The sequence below is a fragment of the Vipera ursinii genome (assembly GCF_947247035.1).
Source record: "Vipera ursinii genome assembly, chromosome: 5".
NCBI lineage: Eukaryota > Metazoa > Chordata > Lepidosauria > Squamata > Viperidae > Vipera > Vipera ursinii.
In genome coordinates this window covers 23,863,701-23,878,890 of record NC_139518.1, presented here as the reverse complement: position 1 = coordinate 23,878,890, position 15,190 = coordinate 23,863,701, and the positions used below count along the sequence as shown (strand labels likewise).

General features: G+C 40.1%; 1 protein-coding gene across 1 annotated transcript in view; it reads right to left on the bottom strand.

Moving 5' to 3' along the window:
- Positions 1 to 6,399: 6,399 nt before the first annotated feature.
- PLCH1 (phospholipase C eta 1) overlaps positions 6,400 to 15,190 on the bottom strand; it is a gene marked incomplete at its 3' end in the record, with an annotated part of 135,681 nt that continues 126,890 nt past the window's right edge. Inside the window, exons 21-24 of the mRNA XM_083364962.1 lie at positions 13,871 to 13,950; positions 11,253 to 11,312; positions 10,377 to 10,743; positions 6,400 to 8,495 (exon numbers count right to left, since the gene is read on the bottom strand). Coding sequence (XP_083221088.1) covers positions 6,400 to 8,495; positions 10,377 to 10,743; positions 11,253 to 11,312; positions 13,871 to 13,950 — 2,603 coding nt within the window. The remainder of the gene's footprint in view (positions 8,496 to 10,376; positions 10,744 to 11,252; positions 11,313 to 13,870; positions 13,951 to 15,190) is intronic.

The window sequence follows — 15,190 nt, the reverse complement described above, 5'->3', positions numbered from 1 at the left end:
TTTCCCCCCCATCGCTCACCCGTGCTTTCCCTCCCCATCGCTCACCCGTGCTTTCCCCCCCCCATCGCTCACCCGTGCTTTCCCCCCCATCGCTCACCCGTGCTTTCTCTCCCCATCGCTCACCCGTGCTTTCTCTCCCCATCGCTCACCCGTGCTTTCCCCCCCATCGCTCACCCGTGCTTTCTCTCCCCATCGCTCACCCGTGCTTTCCCTCCCCATCGCTCACCCGTGCTTTCCCCCCCCATCGCTCACCCGTGCTTTCCCCCATCGCTCACCCGTGCTTTCTCTCCCCATCGCTCACCCGTGCTTTCCCTCCCCATCGCTCACCCGTGCTTTCTCTCCCCATCGCTCACCCGTGCTTTCCCCCCCCATCGCTCACCCGTGCTTTCTCTCCCCATCGCTCACCCGTGCTTTCCCCCCCCATCGCTCACCCGTGCTTTCTCTCCCCATCGCTCACCCGTGCCGCCCCGAAAATGCCGCTGCCGCTCGCCCGCTTGCTCGCTTCCTCGCCCGGGGACCAGCACCAGCCAGCCAGCCCGCCGGCGAGAAGCCCGGCCCGGAGGTGAGGGGAGGGAGCGGAGTCGCTCACCCGTGCTTTCCCCCCCCATCGCTCACCCGTGCTTTCTCTCCCCATCAAAGATCCTTGGAAGTAATGGTTGGAAAAGTTTGCAAGTCTTTGGGAAAGTTCAAGAAGTGAAAGGAATACCCTCCTCTTGAAAGACCAGATAAGGCAGACAGGGAGATGAAGAGTTCAACCGAGTTTCCTCTTTTGTTCAGGCATCTGCACCCGCTGCAGGTTTGGGGAGGTTTGGGGAGGTGCCCAAACCTCCCCAATCGTCAGCAGGTCTCCGGATCTCCGTGCCTTGCCTGCCTGCTTCTTTCCGCAGCGGAAAGAAGCAGGCAGGCAAGGCACGGAGATCCGGAGACCTGCCGAGGTTTGGGGAGGTTTGGGGAGGTGCCCAAACCTCCCCAATCGTCAGCAGGTCTCCGGATCTCCGTGCCTTGCCTGCCTGCTTCTTTCCGCAGCGGAAAGAAGCAGGCAGGCAAGGCACGGAGATCCGGAGACCTGTCGAGGTTTGGGGAGGTGCCCAAACCTCCCCAATCGTCAGCAGGTCTCCGGATCTCCGTGCCTTGCCTGCCTGCTTCTTTCCACAGCGGAAAGAAGCAGGCAGGCAAGGCACGGAGATCCGGAGACCTGCTGACGATTGGGGAGGTTTGGGGAGGTGCGCGCGCACCTCCCCAAATCTCCCCAAACTTCGGCAGGTCTCCGGACGGCGGCGGCTTGGGAGAGGTGCGCGCGATCCTGGAAGCACCGAAGCCTCGGCCGCGCGCAAGTCCTCGGTAAGCTCCGGGCGGTCACTTGCTTCGCGTCTCCTGAGGGAAGGGGGGGCGACTGGAGCGGGCGTGTTTCCTCGTCTGCTGGGTGCCGCGATTTGCCCGGGGAACGCGCGGGCCCCGAATGGCAGCGTGGAACGAGGAAGCGGACAGCCAGGGCTTCCCCGAGAGCCACGGCCACACAGGGTATTCCTGTGTATTCAGGCTGCAAAATGGCGGATCGAGCCTCTGCTGGCGGCGGAGGCTTGCAGAACGGCGGATCGGCTTATACTCGAGTCACAAACTTTTTCCAGTTTTTGGGGGGTGAAAATGGGGGGTCTCGGCTTATACTCGAGTCGGCTTATACTCAAGTATATACGGTAACAATGATCCATTGCAATTCTCCAAAACAAAATTGCATTTACCGGTAGGAAGGTAGACGTGATGTGCTTTAAAAGTAGAATCTATTAAAACATAATGATGGAAATATGTTAATAATTACACTAAAATGGTATTCTACCTGCTCAGTTGGAGTCTTGCAGGACTGAATGTTCTATTTTAACCTGTAAAAGGCCAGAAACAGCCATAAATGTTCTTCCATTAAAATTAATTTCCTCTTCATAAATGTAGATTGTTTCAGAGTATGCCTTTCAGGGACTTAATTTGTTAACTGAGCAGTTGCCTGTCATGCAAGTTTTCCCAGTCACAAATCTGCCACCTCAGTTAAAAAGTATTCTTTCTGTCATGGCCCCATTGGAGCCTGGTTCGGAGGAAGAGGAGTTGGAACTGGGACCATCTATCTGACAGGGTTGGCACATCTCCCTTGCTATGTCTGGAGAGGCCAGGGGCTGAGGATGCTGCTGTCCCAGGCCCCTCAGGCATTGGAGGAGGTGTCAACCAGACGGAGAGCTGCCTGCCCTCACAGACACAGAGGAGGATCGGCTGCTGACAGGCAGAGGTGCTGATAAGCAGCAGATCCCGTCTGAAGAGGAACAGCTGCCTCCCCCACTCGATCAAAGGGCAAGAAGAGTGGAGCGTGGGCAAGTTCAGAGAAGGGCTGCAAGGCTACGTGGGAGGTCACCCCACCCCTCCTCCCAAGGAAAACCTGGAGCGGAGTAAGGATTCGCTTGGCCAAGTGGACTGGACGTGGGACCCTGGACCTTGCCCTGTGAGCGTGTTCCTACTCGGTAGACTTTCTCTGTTATATACAAACTGTTGATTGGGGACTGAGGGTAGCTGCCTTCAGAGTAGCACAGGGCGGAGCCTTACTGGTCGTTGGAGGGCAGTTTGTTGGAGCCTTTACTTAGAACAATAAAAGACTCTCTAGAGGCCTGCCTTGCCTTGATCATCTGGGTTATAACACTTTCTGGATACCATAAGTGCTAGTTCTATTGACAAGGCAGGCCAATGATTTTTAACTAAATAAAAATAAAATAATTTCATTTTTCTAGGTTTAATTGTAATAGATAATTCATTGAAGTAAATGCACTTTCTGAATGTAGCATCTTCAGATACCTGTATAAGCCTTGATTTGGGGATTGAAACTGAACACATTTAGAGAACATCAGAATAGGTAAAGGTGGTAATTTCTGATATCATAAATAGCTCCAGGATTGAGGTTTTAAAAATATTTCTAGCTATCTTTTTTCTTTATTAAAATCAGAAGATGGTACATAAAAACAGGAGTATTTTTTTGAAGGTATCATCCTTTCAGAATTAAGATATTAAGCATGTCAAATGATGTTTCTTATCACATGGAAGTTATTAAAAGAAAATGAACAGCTGTCGGTTTTATCAAGAAATGTCCAGTCACCTACACATATTATATAAAATGAAATTACAACTATTCATTTAGTGACTGCTCAGTTATGATGGTGCTGAAAAAAGTGACTTGCAACTGCTTCTCACGTAACTATTGCAACATTCCCATGTCACAATTTGAATGCTTGGCAACCTGCATATATTTAGGATGGTTGCAGGATCCCAGGGTCACAGGGTGACCATTTGCAGTGTTCCCAAATGGTTTTTGACAAGCAAAATCAATGCGGGAAGCTGGATTCATTTGGCTGTCTTATTTGCTTAATGACCATGGCGAAAGAGGTCATAAAATCAGCCATGGTCTCATGATGACTCATTGCTTAGCGATGGATGTTCTGATCCCAACTGTGGTCATAACTCAAGAACTACCTGTATAATATTTGTGCCATTTCCCATGAGTTTAGTCACAATTCATATTTAGAATATGGCCCTGCTTTTATGGTTACCATGACTGCATCAAATAATGTAATTCATTTATGAACCTATTTCCTTCTGCTTCTTGGGGAAAGACCAAGTTTTCATACCCTCTCTCATTCATACACACACACACACACACACACACACACACACACACAGAGAGAGTGAGAGAAACTACACACAGATAATGCAGCCTACTTTTCTAGTGCAAATGGACGTTTTGTTTCAAAACACTGAGTAAGCAGAAGAGAAATATGTGTCATTTGTTTTCCATCACCTAAAATTTTCTGAAGAAGGTAATAGTCTGTTTGTTCTGGAAATAAATTAATATTAGTTCTAGTTCAAGTAACTAGTATTAAATATAAATCATCCAGCCAGCAATGTTTAAAACTAAGCGTGAGAAATGAATTTTGCTGCAAAAACATGTTAAGAAATATAAATGGTGTGCAGGTTTATTGCAATGCTAGATACTTCCCAAGCTTCAATTTACAACACACACACACACACACACACACACACACACACACCCATTAATGCTCATTTTGTGAAATGGAAATGCTATTTTCCATGAATAAAGACCTGTAAACTGCCTTCCCATTATAAACTTCCATTTCCTTGACTGCATTACTCTGCCTCATAGCTCAGAAGCATGTACTTGGGGATTACAAATTTATTTAAGGTTTCCCTTTCATGAATACAAATAATATCCTATATAATAAAAGAGGCGTACGTACCTTTTACATTAAACAAGATCTCTCATTACACAATGCAGATGAAGCTGCTGAAACATTGCTACATAATATTGAGGTGATTTCACTAGGACTCTCCTTTCACCCTTAGCATTAACTAGCAAAAGCCCTTGTCTCAAATTCACAGCAAGATAAAGCTGTTTTGTTTCTATATGTGAAGTTATAATGCTATTGCATATCACTTTGTTACTGCACTTTAAGGACATTCATAGCCAAATACAGAAAATAAAACATTAAAAGCAAGATTTCTTCAACCTCACCTTTAAGTCAAAAGCTCGAAGGAAACAGAAACAGTTCACAGAGAAGTTTGGGAAGACATAACATTTTGTTCTTACAGACCCTTCCCCACATTCTAGAAATCAGGAACTAGGAAACTAGAATTTGTTATCAACTTCCAATTTCAGCAATTGGCTAATTCTGCTTCATGTTAAACACAGCTATCTCAGTTGGAACATTATATCATGGTTAAGGGTAAGAATAATGTACCGGTAGGAAGAAATTGTAGCATGCCGTCACTAGGAAATTAAGTAGTATTACATCTGCACTGACTTCTGAACAGATTATTTAACTAGCATGAAATTTTAAACCAAAATTGTAGTGGTGGGTTTCTGTGGGTCACATAATTGTAGCCATACCTTTATATAAGTTTAAATTATAAACATGTCCTTTAAGAACAAAGAGATACTTCTAAAAACCCACTAACCTTTAATAAAGCTGTGCGAAGAGTATTAACATGAATAAGGTATTTTTTTTACCTAAAGATAGAGTAAAGCAGCCACATCCTCTGGAATGCTCATTATCCAGTTGTTTGAAGGTACAAAGGTAGCAGTGAAAACACTTCAATTCAGATTGCCCTATACAGTACAGACAGCTGAAGCCTGTCTTCAAAGTAACTATATGAATCTGCTAGAGCCGGGGTCCCCAACCCCTGGTCCGTGAACTGGTACCGATCCGTGGCATGCCAACAACCAGTCTGCACAAAGAAGTGAAGCCCCATCCACGAGATGCAGGCAGTATACAAAACCACACCCACTCCGGTCCGTGGAAAAACCTCTCTCCACGTAACCAGCCCTTGGTGCCCAAAAGGTTGGGGACCTCTGTGCTAGAGGGCTTTGAGCAGAGGTGCTTTGCTTGCATAACAAGACTTTGCAAAGCAGCTTTGTCAACTGTTTTGCTGGATCTTCTTCTTATCTCATTATCGGCAATAGAAAACAATTGAACTCACGAGCAATTTGACATCACAGCACCACTTAATTTAAACAGCCAATGAAAGAAGCACAAATCTTTACATCACTCCAGAGGATATTCTTTGGGACAATGCCCACTATTTACTGTGCTCCAACATAGCGGTGTCAAAACAATCAAATATCTACAATGAAATGATGATACAGAAAACAATTCACGTAACTTCTTAATAACACTAAATCACAACTGTATTGCTGAAAACAATAAGGGAAGTACTGGATTTCTTGGGAGTCTAGCTGAAATAAACAAAGCAGGAGCAACAGAATAAAAAGTGGGATGCATAATCCGACAAACTAATAAACACTACAAAACTTGTAAAAATGAACGTTTCTGCAGTTTATGAAAGAATGTTTTGTTCCCCTCAGTATAGGAAATTTATTATCTAATAAATATAGAAGTTATGAAAGTTAAATATAGGATATCTTACATTTTGTTTAATCTGGAAAAGGCATTAAATTAAAAAAATGTAATTCTTCAGGAAGAAAATTATATTATGGATGATAATTACTCTAAAAATCTGTAGAAGTTCAACAATGTAGCAAACATAGCATTTCATAGCTGTACCAAATTCTGTTGTATATGGTTTGCAAAGATTGGACAAGGAGAAATCACTTCATGTAGAAAGCAACAAATGTATAGAAATTCTCAAAAAGGAAAACAAATACATGACATTTTGCCACATCTATTTACATAAACATTTACCAGAATGGACACACTAATTAATTACATGATTCAAGCCGCAGCAAAACAAAAGAAAAAATCTGAGTTATTTAAAGGCTAATGGAAGCACTGCTTACTGATAATTCTACATTCAGCGAGAAAGCTTGTAAACAATGAAGATATATATTTTTACAATTTATAGTCTTAGGAGAAAATAGATTTCTGGTTTGTCATCTTCATTTGGCTTGGTCTCTAAAAGAGAGTCATCTGTACAAAACTGGTCACTGTACCCCAAATGCAAAGATGAGCAGGCACCTTCTGGGACCCCTCTGTGTTCTAGGTCTTCTGTGTTGAAGTTATCAAGATAGCTTGCTATATAAGATCCAGTAGAGTGCCTATTGATGATATGAGGTGGTAATGGGGGTTTATTTCGAAGGACTATGCTTGTTACATTACTGCTAACATTAGAAAGTTTTTGTTTATTGGCCTCTTGTCGTTCCTTGGCACGGCTAGCAATATTTCTCACTCTACTCTGACTTCTGGATGACAGTTTTCTGACCAGCATTTTTGGGCAGTCATCATTTTGTTTAGAACAAAATGACTGGCAACTCTCTTCTTGATCAAAAGACACAAGTTTTCGCAGTTGTTCGGTCAGAATGTCTGTAGTCGATGGTTTCTTGGCCTTCAGAGTGGCCACCATGTTATCTCTCATACCAGAAGTAATAAAACCTCTACTAATGTATTTGTACTTGCTCTCAAAATTGCATGAAATATCTTCTGAGGTTAAGTCACCAAGACTTTTTGATTTGCAAGGGCTCTGTTGCTTTTGAGCTCCAGGAAAGGGTGAAGGCAGAGTATTTTGGGGCTTAAGAGGAGCATTTATGCTGGTTGTTTGAGGAACGTTTAACAATTCATTTTGTACATCTGAAGTTTGCAAACATTTATTGTACAAGAGTTCAAACCTCTGCTGGCGTGGGTATGGAAAATACTGATTCTTATCATTGTTAAACTTTAGATCTTCAGCTAGATTTTCACTGTGAAAGTCCATGCTCTTTAGGGGTTCACCTATAGTTTTGTTATAATATAGTGTATCCTGACTTTGCTTAAGTTTCAAAGGAGAAGCAACTTGGCTCATATCTTCTATCTTATATTCAAAAGCAGTTATCAAGAGGTCTTGTAACTCCCCATCAATTTCCATTAGACTGCTGCCTGTAGAATTTGCACAAGTGACTGGAACAACTATTGTATTCTGTATATCAGAAGTATAGGAGTTGCTATTGCTGAGAAATTCCCAGTTTGTTCCACATTTTCTTTTAGGATTTGCTTTCTGCATGGTGACAGATGAAACACAGGAAGTGTGTTTGCCACCCTCATTTACACAACTATCTTTTGCATCCTTGACTGTATCTTTGCAAACAGATGCATCCGTTAATGCCGGCTGAGAAACTGGAGAAAGAGAGGCCTCGTGGATAATTGTGTACAGAGAACACCCTGCCGTTTTAGGGGTGGATATCATGGTATTTTCTGCTCTTGAACCAGTTGAACAAGCTGAACCAGCTGGTTTTAAGTTTAAGAACTTATCATCCAAAATGATGCTTTGTTCATTCAATGTTGTACATGGTAGATGTATGGACCTTAAATTATTGTTTTCTTTATTAATATTGGAGGGACTTGAAACAAGAGTTAAGTCAGTTTGGTCACTTGTGACATCAACTTGTTCTATCAGCTTTGAGATAGAATTATCCCTATCTATCTCTTCAGCTAGAGAGACCTCATTAATCAGATGAGAAATGTCACTATCTGGTATAGCTAGTGTATAATTTAAGTCACACACATCATAACAAATAGGAGGTGATGATTCAGCTGATGACACATTAGTTATTGTTGTATTTAAAATTGGGTGGGGTTCCCTATTAGCTTTTTCGTCTGCTGGAGGAAAAGAATTTCCTGCTATTTTCCTCTTTTCTTTACAAAATGCAGTTATCTCCAATGTCTTTGGATCCATGCAGCTTTTGTCATGTTTTTTTCTTTCAAGGTCTTCCTTTACATGAACAAATTCATTGGGAAGATTACTTTTCCAATACTCGGTGGAGAAATAGGTTTCAGCTATCCCAATTGCAAAGTTTAGGTTTTCTCCTTTTTCATCTGGACAATATGTATCACTTTTAACAGACTTGGGTACATCTTTCTTAAGCAGGTATGAAAACTCTGTAAAAGATGAATTGTTCTCAGAAGAGGTGATTGTTTTCTTCATATTTGTACAGTCCTCACTTATGTTGTTTCTGCTTTCTGCTAAATCAATTCAAATAGAAAAGAAAAACAAAAAGTCAGTTATAAATATTATCTCACTTGCTTATGATTAGTTTATCCACAGAGAAATGGAGAATGTAAAATCAGTCACAGTTGTGGAAAAGAAATTAATCATGTGAGTGTGTATTTACTATAAATTATCCATGTGATGTGAAGAAATGGAAAAATATATAGTGGGAGGCATTTCACTGAAGTTTTTCTTCAATGCTTTATTACATCACTGCAATCATGATGTAATATTTGTATAAAGAAAGTCAATGAGGTATCATAATCTAGACATGTGGAATTACCTTCAGATGTATTCCTATTCAGATTTGTACTATAAAGGAGCATGACAGACAAAGACAGAATAAAATAGCTCTGTTAAAACACCATCTGCAAACAAGAGGCATATTTATCAGAACTCTTGAATTATACACCCCAAACTTGCACTCCATGCATTAGCAAGATTTCTGTATTATTAATAATATACAAATATTTGGTTTTCACTTTACCTATTATATGAATTAAAATATATGCTAGACTGCTCTTTATAGCCACTGTGAATTACCAAACACTTGGCATTAATATGGAGTGGGAAATTTATTGTAATAGGTGCAATGTATGAAGGACACTAAAACGTGTGTGAAAAGGAAAGACTGGTTCAATACTGAGCAGAGAATACGACAAGAATTTATGATGTTCCTTGGCTATTTAAAGTATGGATGGATTAATCTATACTGAATACTTGCAGTTACCCAAGCTACTTCTTCTATTGAAAGTCTGAGCTCAGTGCATGAAAAACCTAGTGCCGGTGGTAAAAACAGAGGGGGGGGGTTGTGTGAATTGCAAATGTATATGTTATTGGTTGACACTTTTAATGATGTGGAGTGAATTTTAGCTAGACTATATAATAGAGCAGGAAATATGGGTCTGAAAGTTAATGTAGATCAACCAAGCTAGAGTTGATACATAAAATGGAATAACAATTGGAAGTTGTTTAAGTACATGAAGGAGAAAAAATAAAGCAAGTAGATTAATTTATATACTTTGGGAGAGTGTTTAGTAAAGATGGGGAAAGGGAAACATTTTAAGACATGCAAATACTGGTAAAAAGATAATGGATGGGAGTGGTTAATGCATGGTATGTGGTCTGTTGTAAAAAGAAAAGTAACAATGGCTCTGAATAGGAGCATTCTTCCGTCCATTATTTTACATAGAATTGAGAGTTAGATATGTCAGGAGAGATATAAAAACAAGTTGAATGCAACAGTAATGGCATATTTAAGTTGGTAAAACAAGAAGAGAAGAATGAATAGGTAATGAATGAGTGTGGATTGATTAGAAAAGTGTGGGACTAATATAAAAGAAGTGCAATTAGGTGATTTGGTCATAAGGAGGAGAATGAATGAGGATCATATTTCAAAAGAAATATATGAAAGAGTGAGTAGTAAAAAGGAGAAGACCAAGATTGTAGTGTTCCACGGAGTTAATGAGACTTTCAAAAAGAGAGGGGTAAAACGTTTACAGAACAAAAAGCAATGAACTGATATAGAAGAAACAAAGATGGTTTGCAAGGGTAGAAAAGTAGGAAAGAGATACAATAAACAAAGTTGTTTTGAATTAAATTTAGTAAGATTTCCATTTCTATCTTGAATTTAATTGATTTTGCTCACTGCTCATCATTTTTTCTGGGCTCTGCATCATGTGTCTTGTTTCAAAAGGAAATAGTATGTTAGGTGTCCAATTAGGTATGGTGATTACATGTCTATGTCCGTACGTTCTACTAGACTAATTTCCAAGCAACATGCATAGAACTGACTTGAACAAAAAGTCAAAATGTCTCCAAATTATTATCCTGAAAGCCTCATAGTTGGAACTCACCAGATGTACTTTCACTTTTGGCCACTTCAACAACTCTGCTAGCATCCTGGTCTGGTGGTGGCAATCCTGCCAGGAGATATTTTTCCACTGGCATGGAGATGGGACGCAATTGTAAACTTCTGCTTGTTTTCCTGAAACCTCCTTCCTTGTCTTTCAAGTCCAACGTCTCAGATACACTTTCCTTGAGGTCAGTGGTCTCTTGAAAGCCAATTTTGCTTTTCTTTCTGCCCTTTGCTGGAGCACTGGCTGTGCGTCGAAGGATTCGGTCCCCAAGGGATCTTTTTCGAATATAATGAGTGCTGTTTTCCACTGAATTATGTTTGGAGTTCTTATTAAAAAGCCCTCGGAGTCCTATTAGTTGCTTGTTCTGGGGAAAAAAGAGAAAATGGGAGAGGAGAAAAGATTTACAGATTTTTGGGGTGAAATGGCCTGTTTTACATAAAGGGACTTCTAAATTGCTGTATTTGCACACATTACCTAAGCAGTGACTGAAAGGAAAATCGCAAGCAAATCAAGGAAAGCTGTCAAATGAAGCAAGTCCATATTTAGCTGATCAAAACAGGTGAAGCTCACCATGAGCTCATGCACGTATTAGGGAAGAGAAAAAAAGGAGGCAGCCTGCCTTGAAGCAAAAGAGGTTTTACAAGACACTTCCTAATTACACATGACAAGCTTGCAAGACATTACCTTAGCCTGGCTCAAAAGCATATATTTTATCACATGGGACCTTAAAAGCAGCAGCACAAACTTTGAAATGCTTGATGAGAAATAAAGCACTATGGCAGTAAGAGATCATGCAACTCAAAAAGCCTCCAAAAGGGGAGGGGGGGGAAAGGCACCTAGCCAGTGCAAAATTGCATGCTAAATGAAAGCTACCTTTGTGGCTCCTAGAAAATGCATAATAGTATAACTGGGATTGAGGATTAAAGGACTCCACTGAAAGGCAAAAAAAAGCAGAAATGTCGAACTCAATTTCTTTATCTGGATCACAAGAAAATATGCAGCTTATAGTAAATTATTATTGCAGATAAATGGCAGGGCTACTTTTGACATTCCACTGCTCCTTCAGGTGATGGTTGCAGAGTCCCAGGATTATGTGATCCCCTTTTGCAACCTTCGGATAAGCAGAGTCAAAGGGGAAGCCGCATTCACTTAACAACCAACTTAAAAACTGCAATGATTCACTTAACAACTATGGCAACAAAAGTCATAAAATGGGGCAAAACTCACTTAACAAATGTCAGCAACATAAATTTTGGGCTCAATTGTGGTCGTAAGCCGAGGACTACCTGTACAGCCTTCCTGTTAAGATTTCTACTTCCTGGAGAAAATTTCCTTTAAAGCAACATATGTCAAGTGTTCATAGCTCTCTTTCTCTTACACATCTGTAAATTATGGCCAGAAAACAAAAATGACAACTCATGAAGGACCAAGTCAGAGATGCCTTTGCAAAGCAGCTACATCCCTAGCAATCCTCAGGATGGCTGTTAATAGCTAATGGGTAGCACTTCAAAGGCCCGCAAAAGTTGTCTGGCTAATCTCTGTACTCAGAGCATTCTAAAAAAACAGAGAATGAGAAACTTCAGGGGAGAAGATTTCTTAACATTTCCTCAAGCTTGAAATACCCATCTGTTTTATACTTCTTTTAATAATGACCCAAGTCAAGAATCAGAGCTCTAGTTTCACAGAGAAATAATACAGGGAGGTGCACCAAGCAAAAGGAAGAGAAGTTCCTCCAAATAGGAAACCAAGAACTCTCTCCGATTTTTAAGGAGACAGGGGAGAAACAAGGAAAAGGAGGACAATGATTACTAACATCAGCACTAAGATAATTCATTGAGCTAGGCTGTTCAATGAAGCAAGGAGTCCTTTTGATGTAAAATGGATTAATGAGTGCATCCTAGAAAATGTACTGTGCAAAATCTGATTTTATCAAATTGGAGAGGGCCTCCTTTGCCCATTGCAATGCTGGAAAGTATTTTTGGTAGGTTTATGAAACTGAGATTGGCTGAAATGTGGCACCATTATTGCCACAACAGACTAGACAATCTCTGGTTCTTCTTCTCTCTTGAATCACAAAAAAATAAAGTTGCTTGGAACAATTAAAACTGTATATTTAGACATTAAAATGATGAAGCTAAATGGAAAAAGTTTATTATTCCCAAATCATAAGTTGAATTCAGATACAATGGTAACCCTTACTGAACCACAGTTAGGATCAGCTGAATCCATTTAATAAATAATAAACCAAAAGATTCAATCTTCTTGTGGCTGCACCAAAGAAAATGTGACATACAATCCTGAAGTTCACTGTGATTTGCAGCCTAAGTAAATCTGAGTCTGAATTTACCTAGCTGTCATCATTAACAATAAATCAGAGTTCAGAATTATAGCTGAATATAGTCACGGAGACGTCCTCGGACAAGCGCTGGCTGTTCGGCTTTGAAACGGAGATGAGCACCGGCCCCTAGAGTCGGAAACGACTAGCACGCATGTGCAGGGGGAACCTTTACCTTTACTTATAGTCAGCAAAGAGAGTCAATAATTTATACTGTCTTTCATAAATGCAACTGCTTTGCAATGATAGCAACTCAAGTACCTTAAATATTGTTGCTGGGGACACAGAAAATATCAAAGTCATTTCAATTCCTTATTTGCAAACTAATGCCCACAACTGGCCAGTGTTTTAGATTAGGGAATTTTTTGTAGCTCACTTAGAAATGCCAAAAATTGAACAGAGGACTATCTGCATGACATGAGATGAGCCTGTCTATTGTGCTATGGCCCCTAAGCAACTAAAATATTCTTTCTTAACAGAAAATAAGAAAAAGCAGTTTGCAAAAAATAAATTATTTGCCATTTTAAAACTTAAACTAAGTTTTAAAATTTTCCAAATTCATAAACATAAGAGAAAGCAACAGCTTTGCTTTAAAATTGATTCAAACTAAGCACAAAGCAATTATCTTGAAAAGAAACAAATACCAGCGAAGAAGTATTTTTGCAGTTCAATTAGAAATGTGTGCTGAATCACCCCAATGAGGCTGCCCCTAATTTTGCATATTAATCCCAAAATGGGGCAGGGATCAGTTTAACTTTTTAAATAAAGACATGGATGTGATAAGAAAAAGTAGGTAGGTAGGAAAGAAATTTTCTTATAAATATTTGGGCACAGTAATTTGCCCAGCAGCAAAATAATAAATTATTTCATATCTAAGGTAAGCTAGCATCTATTAAAATGCAAATAATGTCACTTACTTCCATTATAAGCATAAATCACAATTCATGGCTTTGAAACTTAAGTCTGATGCCCTCCAGAAATATTGGGAGTGCCAGTATGTCTGGAGATACGGCACTGGTGAATTGTATCTTAAGTATAAGAAACTCAGTCAAGATTTGAACATGCTTCAGACATTTGCACTTGAAAACCAGAAGGCTGAAGAATGCTAATGTAAATCTTAACTGTTCACTGTGTAGAATGAATACTTATCTCTTACCTTTCCATAAATTTCATTGATGGTTATATGAACAAAAATTGACGCTTCAGTCAGCCCTTCTAAGTAAACATGACGATAACCTGGTGAACGTGAACATCATCAACAACATTAAACGTTATGTTTCATAATTAAAATTCTATCCTGCAGTTGTCAACGCTGCTAAAATTGGATGTTCTTGCTTTGACAACAGATGGAAATGTAGCCATCTTTTCTCTATTGCTTTTAAAGTTCATTGATGCTGGGGTGGGGGATGTGGAGAGTCCAGCTAGTCATAACAATAACAACTCAGCCATGGGAACCCAAGGTTATTAAGTCCAGAGTTGATAGAAATTTGGCAGACAGGAGAGATGGGGAGAAAGCCTGCGCTTCAATTTAATTGGGGAATGTGATTTATGACTATTATTTGGAGGAGGGACATGCGCTTTGCTGCTTTGTGCCAGGGGAGGGGAATTCAGTTTTTGGCTTCAACTATGTAGTGCCAATACTTTGTTTCTCAAATAAAAGATTCTTTAAGGAAAACAATGCCTCGAAGTTCTTTTGAAGAGATTCATCTGTCAGAACCATGACAGCAATGTTATATGTGGAATAGTTCACACGAGATGCCAGACTAGATTACAAGGTTGGGTACACATTCTGCTGGAGAGAAAATGAGCTCCCACATGAGTCCGAAAGATTGGAAGACAAAATCTCTGGTCCCAATGACCGATCCAGATTGGATCCTGCAACATTATCCTGGGGACGTATATTTGCCTTCATTCATGAAGGGTTGGGTAGTTTTGGGTTCAGGGGTGTTATGGGAGCTCAGTCGCTATCTTTGCATATGGAATAAAGCTAGTGCATCAAATGAAATCATAATATGATTTCTTGGTTTCAGCATCACGTTATATGACCAGAGCATATTTTATATGTAGCATGGTATAGGAATCCAGCTATGACAAACTAATAAAGGACAAAAAGGATGATTAGATGATGGAAACAAATGAACTAAGAAAAACTTCAGACTCAACCTGAATGTGTGAGGAGTGTGAAAGTGGTGTTTTTTTTAACAAACTACTATACATATGGAAAAGTATCCTTTAAAGTAGGTTAGCAATCAGGAGTTTCAGCCATTTTTTATTCTGATTAGCTCAATCTGGATTAATGAGACTAAATTCTCCAAATCCAAATACAGCACAGAACTACTTGTTCTATACTTGTTCATTTTCAACTTGTTGCAGAGAATGGAAGGATGAATGTTTTAAAACCTGCAATTTGATGAAGATTATTTCTGTAAAGCGGTATCTGCTATCTTCTAAATGTTACTCTACAACCCCCAGGAAC